Source organism: Pseudorasbora parva, chromosome 13 (genome assembly GCF_024679245.1).
Source record: "Pseudorasbora parva isolate DD20220531a chromosome 13, ASM2467924v1, whole genome shotgun sequence".
Taxonomy (NCBI): Eukaryota; Metazoa; Chordata; class Actinopteri; order Cypriniformes; family Gobionidae; genus Pseudorasbora; species Pseudorasbora parva.
In genome coordinates, this window is record NC_090184.1 from 31,924,132 (window position 1) to 31,941,589 (window position 17,458).

At 38.4% G+C, this 17,458-nt stretch overlaps 1 protein-coding gene across 2 annotated transcripts in view; it reads left to right on the plus strand.

Moving 5' to 3' along the window:
• Nucleotides 1-17,458, plus strand: part of adamts10 (ADAM metallopeptidase with thrombospondin type 1 motif, 10) — a 79,564-nt gene that overhangs the window by 16,978 nt on the left and 45,128 nt on the right. For both annotated transcript variants that reach the window (XM_067413957.1, XM_067413956.1), the window contains exons 4-6: nt 1,238-1,397; nt 4,973-5,175; nt 5,901-5,984. In XM_067413957.1, the coding sequence (XP_067270058.1) occupies nt 1,238-1,397; nt 4,973-5,175; nt 5,901-5,984 (447 nt within the window). The remainder of the gene's footprint in view (nt 1-1,237; nt 1,398-4,972; nt 5,176-5,900; nt 5,985-17,458) is intronic.

A 17,458-nucleotide genomic window follows, 5' to 3' on the forward strand; every position in this document is an offset into this window, starting at 1 on the left:
TGACATTATAAATGTATTTACTTTCAGTTTTTATCAATCTAATGTGTCCTTGCGGAATAAAAATAATAATTTAAAACCTTGCTAACCCCAAACTTAATGAACTTCACATAGAAAAGGTTAGCGAGTATTTTTTCCAAACTAAAAACATGCATATTTTTAAGTCTTGTTTCTATGCTTTTGAAACAGTAAGTACTTTAGCGTTTATTTTAAGTGTCTCAATGTAAAAAAAAGGAGGGACAAGTGAATTTTTTGTTTTGTTATTAATCACAGAATATTCCTTTAAATGGCTTTATCATTTTGTTAAACATTGACTTCAAATGAGACTCAGATATCCATAAGGATAATTCTTTGTTAACGTAACAATGTATTATACAATGTAATCTCTTTCTTTCTACACTTGGGTGAGTTGTCGGGACACTCCTGTAGATCTGAAATTAGCAGCTGTTGGTAAAGTCTGTCTCTCCCAGCTGGTGCAAAGCTCAGCTCCAAAAACAGGTGTTTTGGAGCATAATGATGGATTTAGTTTCAAGCAGCATGTTGAAGCATGCTCATTACTTGCATGAGCTGGTAATACACCTGCGTAAACAGATTACAAAGTCAAGACCAGTGCTTGTTTATCCAGACCCTTTGAGTATAGTGTTAATTCTTTGAGTGCCATTATATATAGTTCCTGTAGCATTGGGTTATTCTACTACCTGGCAGGTGCTAATAAATGACCAGCCTGGTCGATAATGTATGCAGTTTGATTAAATTGTGTGTGCACCAACACAAGTAAATACAATGGAGGATTAAGCTTGCTCATGAAGGCGGGAAAAATTAAGGATACCATTATTAGTGATCAGAGTAGCATGACACAATTCATAAGGGAATGCTCAGTGTGTCCATAAAGGCATCACTAAGCACATTACAGGATTATGTGGACTTAAAAAGTGTGACTGAGAGAGATGAGAGGAAACAACGAAACATGCTAAGATCCTTTGGCCTTCTGCCATGAGTTCCCATTTCATCCAGGATTATTAGCCCAGCACTAGCTCATTATTTTAGAGAGAAGACTAATGATGAGATGATTTGATGATCTTCTTGTGCATCTAGATTGTAAACTCTGATTGAGCAGTGGGGCCAACTGATTTGTTCTTTCATATCCATGCATAGCCACTTCATAAATATAAATGTCAGACACTTAATGGTAATTTTGAGTAAAAGTAAGTGCTAATCTATGGTTTCTGGGCTTTTTCAGCAAGGGGTTATTGTAGCTGGAGGTGAGGAGTACCTCATCGAACCCCTGGTTTCTGCAAAAAACTTCACTAATGAGGATGGCAGAGAAGGGCGCCCACATGTAGTGTACAAACGGTCCTCTCTGAGATACCAGAACATGGACCAGTCCTGTGGAGTCATTGGTAAGAATGATTAAAAACCATGAAGATGTATTTTATACATCAGCAACCTCTTGAAAGAAATTTCACCAAACCATTTTATGGTGCTTTTCAGTATGTATGGTATCCCGTTTTTTCCCCTGACACTAAAGTTGCATTGTAACAGCAGTAGCGACATATTTTTTTCACCTGTATCGTGATGTACATTAGAGTAAAACAACTTATTGAAAAATAGAGCAGTTCTATCTATCAGTTGTTTTTTAGATGAGCCCAGATCTTAATGCAAGCTTGCAGGCCATTGTAAGGAAGGGCTATGGTTTAAAGAAATGGTTCACCCCAAAATGTATTTTTTTGGATTATTTACTCACCCCTAGGTCCTCCAATAAATATAGCTTTCTTTCTGTCATGCAACTTTAAAGAGCTAACTTATTTGGGACACTGGTTTATTGATAAACCAACCTAACTTCCCTTACGAAAAACGTTTTTTGAAGTGTTCTGAAGTGTTTTGAAGTGTTCTATTAGTACACTTCTTTTAAACTAAAATAAGAAAGTATACTTTCAGTCTACTTTTTATATACTTCTCAGAAATGCACATGTACTTCTCAGAAAAATACTTAAATTTGCACAAGCATACTTGACTTGTACCGACAGAAAAGTATAGTATATTCAATAAATAATGCTATAATAAAACTGAAACTACAAGTATTAAAATAGTAGTCTACTAATATACTTTTAATTTCCCTTGTACTTAAAGTACAAATGAGAAAAGTAGTTGTAAACTAGTTAAAGTTTACTTCTAAGTACACTTAAATGTATACTTTTTATGTACTAAAGTAGTGGTGTGGTTCATGAGTGATCTGTTAATTTTGAACAAATCTTAAATGACTCGGGAACGAGTTGACTCCGAGATTAGATCATTTTGTGTTGACTAATGCGCAACATCCCATATATTGTTACAGGAAACAGAATTGATTAGTTCACCTCTTATAGTCATTCGTTCATCAAGTCCCAGCCCCATAGGCAAGGCTTTTGCAGTCACCAAAAACAGAAAAGTTTAGTTCATCTCTTGAGTCTTTGGTTTGAGTCGTTCGTTCAAGTCCCCATTGGCTGAATGCAAAACCTAAAATTATTTGTTTTCCTAGTCTTGAGTCTTCCGGTACGAGTCCAGTTCTTTTATTACGTGATGCAATAGCCGTGTTGGATACAGAAATTAGTTAATTTACAGCCTTTCATACAAGCAAGTGTCAGGGTTGCAAGGGTTGCCAACTTTTAAGTTCAGGATGGAGTGAGATATCTATTTCGATCTTGAATTAATAAATTAGTATTAATTTATATGTAGTATATAGCTTACTGTACATAATAATTAAAAACTAGTTTGTCTTAGCACTATTTTAAACGTTTCTTGGGTCAAATTATATGTGCTTTCATTCATTAATATTCACTTGCGTGTGCTTATATGATATAAGTATCATTAGTGATATAAGTATCATTAGTTTTAAAAATATTAGGATGCAAGTTATTAATGTTTTTAAATTTCACATTTAAAGAAATCTAGTGTTTGATCATATCTACATAAATATTAAAATGCAAGACTGCAATACTTTTTTGAGCAACTAGATTAGATACATGTATATTTAGTAAAGAGCCATAAGGGACCTACTGGGTAATGGCATTACAAATTAACATTATTATTTTTTAGCCACAAAATGACTCTAATTTGCCTCTTTGAACTGGAATTCTCTATTTTAACCTTAATTACTACACAAATTTTAATAAAAATAATAAAAATATTAGAAGAAATATATTTTAAGTGTTCATTAATTGACTATAATTATTGCACAAATAGTATTTAGTACCAAAAGATATCTTCAAAATATTATTGAACTAAAATATAGAACACTTATTTAATTGAAAATAGTTACGGTGTATGGTCAATTTGACCATCAATGAGTATGAGTGTAACCAATTAGTAAGGAATACCTGAGGGAGTAAATACAAGAATAAAATGAATCTCTTCATAATAAAACGATCCTGTAAATATGGCTGACTTTATAATGCCACATTAGCACCAAAACGCTATTTATTGTTTGAATTTCGCATTAAAACGTAATAAAAAGAAATAAAAAAATATTGATTAATATCAAAAGCAGGTTTGGCAATTTGGCGTGACATTAAGTTGGGCAGAGTGAGAGCGTGACACAGAGCCTGAAAGCATGTCTCAAGCCAAATGCGTGAGTTGGCAACCCTGAAGTGTGTATATTTTTCTTTTTTTGTTTGTTTGTTTAGTTAGTATAATAATTGATTTTCCTATGAAGACCAGACACATTGAGTTGGTCAGAATGGAGAGGCATAACATAAATGTTCATTGCACAAATTTTCTGATATTTTTATAATAATAAATATATTAAAATATGCAGTCAATAATACGAATGTAATATTGTATATGTTGCAAGACACTGTACTGAGAAGCAGTTACGTGACAAAAGAACGAGACTCGTACCAGGAGACTCGAAAGATGAATGAATAATTTCTGTTTCTGGACATTGCATATGTGTCACGTCACAAACACATAGGAAAATGGTGTGAGGACTCAAGTGCAAGGAAAGGTGATTTATTTACAAAAAGAAACAAATATAAAACAAAACCCACGAGGGGGCAAAATACATAATCAAACATAACTCAAAAACATACCAACAGGGAAATCATGGGGAACCGGAAGACGCAGACATAACAACGATCCGACCTAGACTGACAAACACAAGGAGTTTATAAAATCAAAAAGGAAGAAATCAAAAGGGAATCAGGGAAACCAGGTGGGGCCAATAAACACTGTCAGATCCCTCCCCCTTGTTATCTGACTAATGACAGGAGCACATGCTCGGCATCACAAAACCCACATGTGCACACAAGGCAGGACAAGGCCCAGATCAGACATGGCGGAACTAACGGCCCAAACCCAAAGACACCAGAGTTGAACTAATCTTTCCGGGGAACAGATGTGATTAAATGTGAAGTGACAAAAAAAAAAAAAAAGAACCATTTAGATCGGAAGGTGAGGTGAACTAACAGACTGCATACATAGCCTGAAGACCCGGCTAAGCAATTTATTACCTTCTCAAAGTTTAGCCATTAGCTTATAGTTTATTTTTAATTTCAAAAGTACTACATGTGTTGGAAAATTTAACATTGTCACATTTTAATTATATTCTGCTGAAATGAACGAAATTACTTGGAAAAAAGATTTGTTCATTTTGCTGAACGAGATTCAAAATATCCAAGTCAGTATAATTATCCAAACTTCCCATTACTATTCCCAAGCAGAATTAAAAAGTTTATTTATAGTACAATGATATTAGTACAAAATACTACAAAATAATGTATACTTAAATATATTTGAACATTACTTAAGTATACTTTACAAAAAAGTATACTTACAGTTCATTTTATAAAGGTTAACGTAAGTACCTTTTTGAAAGTAATCAATCCATTGCAAGCTCATTCAGAGTTTAAAGTTATGCTAGAAGTACTGAAAAAAGGGCAATAACATGGTTAACAAAATACTGTGCAGGTACAAAGTTTTGCTCATTGTTCCTCTTCAGACGAAAAGCCCGGTAAGAGCTATGGATGGTGGCAGAGAACGATAAAGCCCTCACCTAACCAGATGGGACGGGGCCAGTTACCACTGAAGCGCTCTGTCAGCCGAGAACGCTACGTCGAAACCCTGGTGGTTGCCGACAAGATGATGGTCAGCTATCACGGCCGTCGCGATATCGAGCAGTACATTTTGGCCGTCATGAATATTGTAAGCTTCAACTCTCCTTGTTTGTGTGCTTTAAGGATACAAAAATGTGATTCCTGGCATTGTTTACTCACCCTTATGTTATGAAAACTGTATGGAACCCAAAATGAGTTTTTATATCAGTTTTATATTTTAGTTATATATTTTTATATCAGAATTTGTATTAGTGTCCAAATTTCAGTCTGTTCCTCATAAACCAATCACATGGCTTCAGAGTACTAGAAATACAGCACACAAGTTGGATGAACTTCTTTCAGGGTACATTTGTGGTGCTTATTTGACTGTCCCTGGTTTTCATAAGCTTTACTTGTATGGAAGAAAGCAGCTCAGACATTCTGCTAAACTCTTCACAAGTTACTTAGTAAGATTGTAAAATGAAGTCTGTAATGATATACCACAGACTTAAGTGAATCTTCAGAGGATGTTTGACCTATCTAGGTCATTTGTATTGGCTCAAAGTAACTGTCTTCTGTCACTCTGCAAATCCATATTTCTCTCTCCAATTTATAATCCCCATGGGCAATTTGTGGCATTTTTACAAATAGTTTAACACCTGTGGAATGTGTTCAATGAAGGGATTACCTCACGGCCCCAGAGCAGCAGTTAGTACTGGCTATATAGTATGTAAATTGTCCATCTTTACAGTAAACAGCAGGATTAGAAAGATCTAAAAACAGACAATTGGCTTGTTTTTAAGACTGGTTTTATCTTGTTTCCCTGGAGGTCAGGTTGCCAAACTGTTCCAGGATTCTAGCCTGGGGAATGCAGTGAACATCGTTGTGACAAGGCTTATTCTACTGATGGAAGACCAGGTACTATTTTTAAAGCATATTTGCACACATGCCTACATACAGACAATGCAAGTCATGAATATTACATTTGCCTGATCACAATTATTTGTGCACTTTTTAATTCCAGTCACGCATTGTCACCCAAATAAGGAAAGGGAACACAAAAGGCATAAATTGTCTATTTAATGTAACTCTTTCTGGTGCAGCAGTGCATTTTGTGAGTTCACTAAATGAATGTGAACTATAAACGCTTCTGTGAAAGTATAAGCAATTGCTTTAGATTATATACATCGACCAAGCATAACATTATTAACAGGTGAAGTGAATAACACTTATCTTTTCATGGCACCTGTTAGTTGGTGAGACATATTAGGCAGCAAGTGAACATTTTGTCCTCAAAGTTGATGTGTTAGAAGCAGGAAAAATGGGCAAGGGTAAGGATTTAAGCGAGTTTGACAAGTGCCAAATTGTGAAGGCTAAACAACTGGGTCAGAGCATCTCCAAAGCTGCAGCTCTTGTGGGGTGTTCCCAATCTGCAGTGGTCTGTATCTATCAAAAGTGGTCCAAGGAAGGAACAGTGGTGAACCAATGTCAAGGTCATGGGTGGCCAAGGCTCACTGATGTACCAAGGGAGCGAAGGTTAACCCGTGTTGTCCGATCAAACAGACGAGGTACTGTAGCTCAAATTGCTCAAGATATTAATGCTGGTTCTGATAGAAAGGTGTCAGAATACACAGTGTATTGCAGTTTGTTGCGTATGGTTGTTGTGTATGGAGCTGCATCAGGCTGCTCAGGGTCAGGGTGCCCATGCTGACCCCTGTCCACTGCCAAAAGCGCCAACAGTGGGCACATGAGCATTATAACCGGACCATGGAGCAATGAAAGTAGGTGGCCTGGTCTGATGAATCATGTTTTGTTTTACATCACGTGGATGGCCGGGTGCGTGTGGGTCACTTACCTGGGAACATATGGTAGAACAGTCCATGGCACAGCAGTTCAGGGCTGTTTTGGGAACAAGGTAAACATGAGGGCTTAGGCCCCGTCCACACGCAGCCAGAGCTTTTCCAATCCAATCTTTTTTTTCCCTTTGTTTCAAAAAATATCTGCGTCCACACAAGATCCCCGAAACCGACTCAAAATGCTCTAAAATACACTAAAAACAGAGAAGAAATGTTGTGGCTAGAAGGGGTATACGGTTGTTAAGGCTGACGCCACGCGGCAGCGCTTCTGGGTCCAAACGCTCTTATACCACAAGAAAAACTACAAACGGTGCTAATATACACACACAATGTGGTGTAATACTACAAAAAAAGCTATAATTATAACCTTTTTCTCCATACCAAAATTCCAGATGGCGAGACAGTGATTCATTTTTTTTTAAATCGTTAAAATATTAATGTATGTGACGCTGTGAGCACAGAGACTGTTGTGTAGACTGTAAGTATTTAAAAAATGTTTTTAATTTAAACGTTTGATGTTCAATATGAATAAATAGCGCTCATAAACGGGCATCAATGGCATTCTCAAGTGAAATGAGTTGAGGCTTGGACCCAGAAACGGCGTTCCTTACATCACGACTTAACAAGCGGATAGCAGTGTTTGGAGGCGTGGGAAAATCTCACAATAAAATAACAATAAATACATCTGGTACTTAACAGATGTTTTATTAATGGCTACACCTACCTCAACCCTAAACCTACCCTTAAAATAATGCAAATACGGTAATTAAATGACGCGATATTGATGTGCGCATGCCCAGTTTCTCTTTCACCGTGCTGGATGTAGTGAGATGACATCACCATTTCGCAAAATATACGGATTGGCTGTACTCACGAAATGGGAAGCTTGTCGTTTTCAGATTTATCCACTTTGGGACCCAGTTTCAAAAAATATCGTTTTCATGCTTCCAAAATGCCGGATCCGCGTGGACGAACCGCTGATACGGTACAAAATGTATACGTATACAGCTGACCGCGTCTCCGTGTGGACGGCGCCTTGAACAACAAGGACTAATGACTAAACAAGACACACCTGTGAACATTCAAGACAATGAACCAATGACAGCATGACACAAGAGGCTAAGGAAGCACATGACATGATCACATGAAGGCACAATGGAATCACATGACAAACCAGGAAACATGAACATAACATCAAACATGAACATAAAACAAAACCAGAATACAGTGACAAATATTTTATTCATGCAATTCTGGTGAAATGTTTAAAGGGGGGGTGAAATGCTGTTTCATGCATACTGATCTTTTTACACTGTTAAAGACTTGGAATCCCATACTAAACATAGACAAAGTTTCAAAAGTTAAGGTGGACGTTTGATGGGAGTATTTCTTTGTCAAAAATACTACTTCCGGTTAGTCATAAGTTTCGGCAAGTTTTTTGAGATCATGCGTCCCCTTTGACGTTAGTGGGGGCGGAATTTCCTTGTATGGGCCTTACGGACAATTCTACCGGAAGCGCGTGAGAGAGAGCGAGGGAGAGAGCGAAAGCAACAGCCTACGCCCATCAAAGCGCTGGTTTGTATGCTGGACAGGTGACAATTACACATAGCACATAATGTCACCAAAAAAGTGCGTTTTTGGTTGCCAGACCAAGACAGTCCTGCACAGATTCTCCAAAACCCCGCGTTAAGGCAACAGTGGATGTAATTTGCTTTTCCGGATCAGCAACTGAGTTGCGCGAATGTTTATATCTGTTCGCTGCATTTCGATGCCGACTGTTTCATAAACAAGGCCCAGCTCGACGCCGCATTTTCCCAATCGCCTAATGCTGAAGGATGGAGCAGTCCCAACGTTAGAAGGGTGAGTGAGACTGCTTCAAATGTCTGTGTTTTTTTTAGTCCGCTTACGGTCTACACAAACCACGCGTAAACACACAAACACACGTGCACAACTGCACTTCCCACATGTACACCTTCAAAGACAAAAATACGACGATATAATTCAAGTATAATTAAAGCTGCGAGCAGCGATGACGGGCCCAAGCCGGGGGCACCGCCACCCCGGTGGCATCAGCTTAACTGTGCACAGCAGGCAATAGGCATTTAATATGGGAAAAAATAAATAATGGGACTATGTCAAAGTCATTTGAATTCACCTCATTAACTGCAGCAACTGGTGCTGCTATGACCAGGAACCACAACACTCACATCTCTGAGATCAATTACATTTTATTCTTTAATTTTATGTCAGATGATGTCAAATGTCAATTTCAAAATGAGTGCAGAATACTGTCCAAATGCTGATGTTGTATTATCCTTACACTTCTCTTAAAAATAAATTAAGCCAAATCACAGAGACCGTAACAATGATTTTAATATCAGTGTCAGGTAAGAGTAATATGCGTGCATATAATTTATGGAAGTTTATTATAAACAGCCACTTTTATAAAATCATGTGAATTTTTTTTTTTTAATCCATTTGAATTCTATCAATAAATAATTAGTTTAAAGAGGTGTCATACGTGATCTTTGCAAACACAGCACATGACCTTCTTTAAAGCCCATGTTATAGAAAACAATTAAAAGTATTAGGATATCACTTTCAATTATGTGCAAATGTATTTTTTGCAGCTTAAAATTTTGTAAGTTCAGAAGACCAGTATTTAATTCAAGATATAATATATGTTTTAGTTTTTTACTTATTTTTCACAATAAAGTGATAGATATTTGTGGTAGATAGCCTATGGTATGAAAGGGTTAAATTATGAAAAAAAAACAAGAGACAAGGTGACACACACACAGAGTGTGAGAGACCCTCTCCACACACACACACACACACACACACACACACACACACACACACACACACACAGTAGTAATGCTGCAGGCAGCCCTTATCAGCTCAGCCCATCCCCCCCTCCACACACACACACATACACACACACTTGCATACGTACACTCATGTCTGGTTCACTATCTTTCTGGGGACTCAGCATAGATGTAATGGTTTTTATGCTGTACAAACCATATATTCTGTCCCCCTACACTGCCCCAAAACCTACCCATCACACAAAACTTTCTGCATTTTTACATTTTCAAACGAACTCATTCTCTATGATTTATAAGCTTTTGTACCCATTGGGACCTCAGTTTAGGTCCCTACAGTGACACGAGTCCCAATGAGTCTGTGTGCATTCAGGTTGAAGTCCCCAACAGGCTAGAAAACCACTCACACACACACACACACACACACACACACACACACACACACACACACACACACACACACACACACATACACACACACACACACACACACACACACACACACACACACACAGGCAAGTTTATTTTGCTTCAAAACTTATACAATACAGACACACTGTAGTAAGCTGAAGGTAGAAATCAGCCCCCCCACCTCTCCACACACACACACACACACACACACACACACACACACACACACACACACACACACACACACACACACACACACAGTAGTAAGCTGCAGGTAGAAATCAGCCCCCCTCCCTCTCTCTCCACACACACACACACACACACACACACACACACACACACACACACACACTTTTTTGGGGACTCACCATAGACGTAATGGTTTTTATGCTGTACAAACCATATATTCTGTCCTCCTACACTGCTCCTACCCCTAAACCTACCCATCACACAACTTTCTGCATTTTCACATTTTCAAAAGAACTCATTCTGTCTGATTTATAAGCTTTTGTACCCATTGGGAAGTCCCCATGAGTCTGTGTGGATTCAGGTTTAAGTCCCCACCAGGTTAGAAAACCATTCACACACACACACACAGAGGCAAGGTTTTTTGCTTGAAAACTTATACAATATTGCCCTCTACTGGACATTTAAGGGAGAGCATGTGTTGAAAAAAAAAAAAAAAAAACACTGTGATATATAGAATAACCAGCAGATGGGAGTATAGCCTTATTTATGAACCAGGCACTTGTGTTCTTATTTTGTGTTTTTTAGGCTTTTGCTACGGGAACACCGTTTGAGATATCAAATAACCGTTCGCATTTTAGCATCTTCTGTATATTTACTTCATGTTGTCCGAGTTTGGAAGAGATTGAAGGAATCGCTTTTGAGGAGAAGGTAAAAACTCAGAGCTCGCTTTCAACTTTTTGTTATCTTCCAACCAAATTATCTGACTTCCTGTTGGTCAGAGCTAATGACTGTAAATTAGAAAGTTGTCCGGCTCGAAATGTACAATATATATACCGAGTTTGGTGACTGCAGATAAAACTAACCCCCCACTTTGGACAAAAGTGACACTTCCTGCTGCCAGTTGGTGGCGCTATAACTTTGACTCACAAAAGTCATATCCATGTGATCGGCCACTTACAACGAACACACAGCTGAAGTTTCATCAAAATGAATTAATGTATGCAAAAGTTATAACACACTTCCTGTTTCCCTTTTCTCGCCATAAATTCGTCTCTTCGCCACGGCCAAAGCGTTTGAGATATCAAAAAGTTGCTCGCAATTTGGCATCCTCAGTGTCTTGACTTCATGCTGACCGAGTTTGGTGCTGATCGGGTCAATCGTCTAGGAGGAGTATCGCAAATTCCAGAGCATGCGTTTTCCGAACAACCCATAATAGCTCACTTCCTGTTGGGCTGACGCATAACTTAGAGCACGAAAGTTGTTCGGCCCGATGAGCTCTATATGTGTACCGAGTTTCATATATGTACCTGAAAGTGTGTTTGATTTATAGACCACGTTTTCAGACCCCACTTTAGGGGGCGCTGTCGAGCCCCCCTGCCACGCCCGGGTCCCAGCCTCAGCCCGGCCCTGATGGCCGCGCATTCTGATGCGTGTGCAAAGTTTCAAGAGTTTTCGAGCATGGGAAGCGCCTCGAAAATGCCCAAATAGTCGGGTTAAAATAATAATAATAATAATAATAATAATAATAATAATCCTTAGAAGAACAATAGGGCTCTGCGCCCTTTCAGGGCTTGGGCCCTAAATATGTAAATAACACAAGCCGCTAAGCATATTATATAGTTAGTGTATAACTTGTAACTTACCACATACAGACGTCCTGCTCTAGTCGTTTTTGCTGCTGCTCCTGTTCAACTGCAGCCTCTGGGTCTGATTCCGGATCATAGATGTATGGCTGTATCTGATTAAAAGCCATATTTTTATTTTGAATAAAGTTTTTTTCCCGCTGTTAGGGATGACGGACTCGACTCAACACACAGCGCGCTGCTGCACACGTCATTATTTAGCTCCGCTCACACGACACGCCCCCACCCGCTCGGCTTTTTTCGGAAAGACTCGGAACAGCGCATCTTTCTTATATAATTATTAAAAAAATAAAGACTTTTCGGAGATATGCAGGATGCAATGCTACTCTATAGGTACTCAAGATTGACATGACACTGACTGAAACTGAGTGTTTCACCCCCCCTTTAAAACAATATAAAAACATTTCGGAATGAAAAATACACTTTAAGTAAATGCACAGTAGATTACAAGCAACAGAAAAAATGCTGTTAATCATTTATTGCACTAATTTTTATGCAAAGATGAAATGTCTTGCTAATGACAACCCAACACATACACATATATGCCTTAGTCTGGTTTATTTCACCTGTCAAAAAAAAAAACCCTTGTTTGTGTATTTACAGGCTGAAGCATCTTAGTTAGCGGCAGTCGAGACTGTCTGGACTGTTTGCTACCCGGTCTGCTGGGTGTGTCCAGAGAGTCTGCCATGACTGCTCTTATTGTTGATTGTGAATGCTCATATTGCCACACTTATGAATGTACAGGGCCCTTAAAAAAACATGCAAAATCTAAGGGCAATCCAAACTGTACCGCTACTGTTCTCGCCGCCTGTTTCTAAACGCAATCAATCTGCCTCTGTCATTCATTCAGGCTTCCACCGCTGTCCTGAGCGGGGCGTGACAACACTGCATGAGCGAGTTGGCTCACGCGGCAGGATCTCTGGAACATGCTGACAGAGTCGGGACCTCAAACAGGCTCCTACAGACGATGCAGGGCAGGAAAAGGATAGGAGTGGGGTTTTGCGGTGTATTTAATGAAGCATTAATGATCCCGAATCGCAGACAGCTAAAAATAAATCCCCCTGTAATTTGTTCCGCATAATGTCATTTGACAAATGATGGGAGACCGGTCATTAGGAGCAGTATTAGCCATGTTGAGATAACCACCGTGTGGAGTGCTGAGGTTTTGTGGAACCAAACATGGTTAATTTCCAGATGAGAACTCCCCACCACCTTCTGTGTTAGACGAAAGCTGGAAAGTTAGAACACTGGATTGTGGGATGATACAATTATAGGCTATACCAGTTTGTGCATTCTTGGGTTACAAGTGTAATGGTGCTGTGGCCGGCTTGGGTGCTGGGTGCCAGCCAGGCAGTGGTAGGGAAACACTGTGTGTCTTTTGTACATGCATCTTGTAGTGTTATTAGTTTGTTGTGTCCATATTACCATAAAAGCCCTGATCCACTGTAAATTCAATAAAGCAGAGAAATGGGTCAGCTGTGCATATTTAAAGCAAGCATGGGCATCAGAAGCAAATAAAAAGTGGGTGGTCCTTGCTCTCAGATTTTTTTTTTTTTTTTTACTGGAGTAACGTTAGATGCCATTTACATTAAATTAGTGCTGGGCAACAATTAAAATGTTTAATCGCGATTAATCGCTTTTCTGTGATTAACCGCGACTAATCGCAGTATACACAAAATTGTAATTCAATAATGAATACAAAAGTGCTGCTAAATGGAAAAAAGTGCAATATCATATGGTTTGCAAACACTTTAAACAAATAAGTTGCTTTTTACAGCAGTTAAAAGTTAGTAACAGTTACAATATTACTTGTAAATATCAACTTAAACATTCATTAAATTAAATTAAATTAAATTGGTGGTATACATATTGATTCTGTAGTAATATTCTCATCAGTGTTCTGTCAGCTTTAACATAGGCCTACTTAAATCTGCATATTTGTGATATTCACCCCAGGGCGTTATTTAATTTTTTAAGGCCATTTTTATTAAATGTATGCATCATCTTTCATGTTAAATTCTTACATTTGATTAATAAATTCAGTTATAATAGTAAAAACACTATAGGCTGTTACCAATCAAATTAAATAATTTAAACTGGAAAACATACAGCTGCAATAAATAACGTTATAAGATTGATGTTCTAAATAAAACAGGCAATCAAACTTTTAAACATAACTGCCAATACGGGGCAGCAAGTGATCGTCTTCATGAGCGAGTCATTGAGTCGTTTATTCAAATGATTCATTCAAAACGCTGAATCATTTAGTAACAAAACACCGCGCTGAGTGTTGCTTTCCTCTGGAACTATTTTCGTCGGTGAAATCATGGGTGAAATGGAACAAAAAAAGTAGTTTGGATCTAAAATTAAGTAACTTAATATTAATTAGGCTACTTGTTTATTGAACTAGGTTACACCATTCATGCTACACAATTCACGATTGCAAAGTCGACTTGTTACAATATCATAAATCATAAATATCAACAACTACAAAAAACTCAGTTTTACCCCACAAATTCTCCACGAATGTCTCTCACAAGAGACAGGCAGCGTGAGCCTCAACGCGACTTTTTAACATACCATTGGCAGAGATACACTCATCAATCGCTGTTTAAATTGAATATAATAAAAACAAAAACAAAAATCTGAATCATTCTTGCGTTTCTGGTCATTTTTATATTTTATTTGTCCCATACAAAGAATGTCAAGCCCTTGGCTTAGGCTATAGACAGCGCTGTATTCTCCTGACCAATGATTTGTCTGTATGTGTATTCAGAGGCTGTGAGCAACGGCCTTTCAATATAATAATAAATAACTATGTTAATGTGCGATAAAATTATTGTCGGCGTTAATTATTTAATGCGTAAACGCGATAATAACCAAAACTTGCCCAGCCCTACATTAAATCCAAATATACCGCCATTTACTAAATGATTTATTGGGCCAGATAAAGTTAGGGAAATCACTGAGTTATTTACCGTGGTTATAGTGTAGGGGTAAGAATAATGGCATTAAGTTTTGACGAAAATCGATCAGAGGTTCGAATCCCCATTTTGCCACACTCGCTCTACTCCCTTTTCCTATCACAAATCAGATCGGAAAGGGATTTATTTTCACACAAAAAAAAAATTTGAAAAGTGAAAATAAAGTGTTTCTCGGTTAAGGGTATGCAAACAGACGTGCTGAATTAGAGACGATAAAAGTGAGTGGGTCCAATATCATTGGTCGTAAAAAGGGGCTTGGGTGGGGCTTGGGTGGAGCTTGTCCCACCCACACACAATGGTTCCGATGCCCATGAAAGCAAGTATCTAAAGAAGCTATAAGATTTAAGATTTGTTGCAGGTAATTTGCAGCTATAAAATGCATTTACAATGGACACCTTTATACAGTGTCTAAAATATTGTACTGTAATAAATTGCTGTTTTTTTAAAGTATGTATTTATGTTGATGATTTAATCGTTTAAAAGATGAGAATTTATTCAAATATGTGAACTTTGTTCATAATGAAATTCTGCCTTATTTTGGTGGGAAAACTGTTCAAATTTTATATTTTAGAATACATTTGATATATTTTCTGTTGTATAGTCACATTGTGCTTGTGTGAATGGGCCTTAAAGCAGTTTTTCTTTTTTAATGGTAGAAATATTTGTTCCAATTGCATTTTAAAAGTGCACATTTATCTTTATACAACAGAAATTCCACATGCAATTTTCTCAATAGGAATCCTCAGAATCTGGAATTTTGCATGAGGGGGGTAATATGATTTGCGTGAGTGCTCTAGCCTAGAAATCTAGACGCACCCTACCGGCAGCAAATCTAATCTGCCGCGAGTGTCGTCTAGAAACTCTCAATACACGTCTGAGCTGTAAAAACCAAACTCTGGTCAGGCCAATTACATCGTGTATAGAGTCGGTGGGCGGGGCTTAACATAATGACGGTCGAGTTGTGCTTTCGTGCTTCTAGTAAACACAGAAACTGGCGAACGGCGGCCTTTCGAATCAGCTTTGACCACGACTCTGGAAGACTTGGAGTTAAGCTTTTCTCTGACAAAAGAACAAAGAACACATCTTCCCTTTTTAAGAATGACTTCAGTGCCGTTCTGAGTTTTTGCCGACCGGATACGGCGAAAGTTTAATCTGATAACTAGCTCTGCTTCACCTTCATTGCTCTGGTTGGTTGTAGCGCTATCCAATTGTGTGCACGCCGTGCAGAGGGAGTTTGAAAGACAACCGTTTATCCCGCCCCTCGGATTGAGCCCTGTCAATGGTGAGTTTCCAGACCAAACATCTTGATGTGGATCTGGCTTGTCAGGCTGTGAGTGTTCTGTTTACTGATATAAAGTTGCTTGGTTTGAAAGTGGTCTTTGAGTAAGTGATACTTCTTGTATCTAGTTAAATACTTTGAAAGCAACAGCAAATTGTTTACTATTGTTTGAAAGAAGTCCAGTATTAGTTAATAAACAAACTTACACACGTTGTACAATTTACATGCAATGAATCTGGATGTACTGTCTGATTCAAGTCTTTCTGATCCATATTTTTGTTATGAGTCGCATTTGAGCTCTCTCTCTCTCACACTCACTCTCTCGCTCTCTCTCCCACTATTACTATCACTCAATTGTTTGCCATCGCAATCAGCGATCTCACTGATCACCACCGTACCTGTTTTTTCTCTACCCTGATTCTCTCTTCATCTTTACTCTGCAGTTTTCCCAACTTCCTTGTCAGATTATTGTGATTAATAGTGACACATTGATTAGGGATGGCGAAAACTAAACATTTTCTTGACCGATCACCGAGCCTCATTTGCCGGTTGAAACCGGTTAACCGATTCGTTTAAAATATGCTGCACTATTTGAAATAACAGCCGCGAGCCGTGCCTGCAATTTCACAACTCTGGCGCATCTCTCTTCCGCTCTGCCTCCTGCTCTCACACACACACTGTCCCGGCGCCGCCGCCTCCCTTCCACTCACGTCACTTTTTTAAAATCCCCTACAACGCGAAACATGAGTCCCACAAACGCGCTGCAGAGGAGCTTGTTTGTAATCAGAGGACAAATGGCTCCTTAGTTTTGAAATGGTTTGGGTACAAGGTGATCGCGTTGAAAATAAAGGCATTTGGCATTAGAAGCTCATTTGAAACATTGCCGCGGCTCATTTAAGAAAATGACAGCTCCGAAGAGACGCAGCTTTAGTTCGAGGAAGTGCTAACAATAATAAAGAAAGATGATGATCAACACCTTATGTGTTACCGCTGAAATGTAGATGTAATATATTTCCAACTTACATCTGTGTCGTTCTTTTTAATGAAATGATCCCACACACTCCTTTTCTTTGCACGCTTCATAGTGTCGTCTGCCTTGGCTCAAACCTCGATGTTTAGCCTGTTTACTTTTTGCAAACCTTGTGAGCACGCAAACCCAAATGCTTTGACCTCGCACCAAATGTTTTTATTTGTTTATTAAGTAC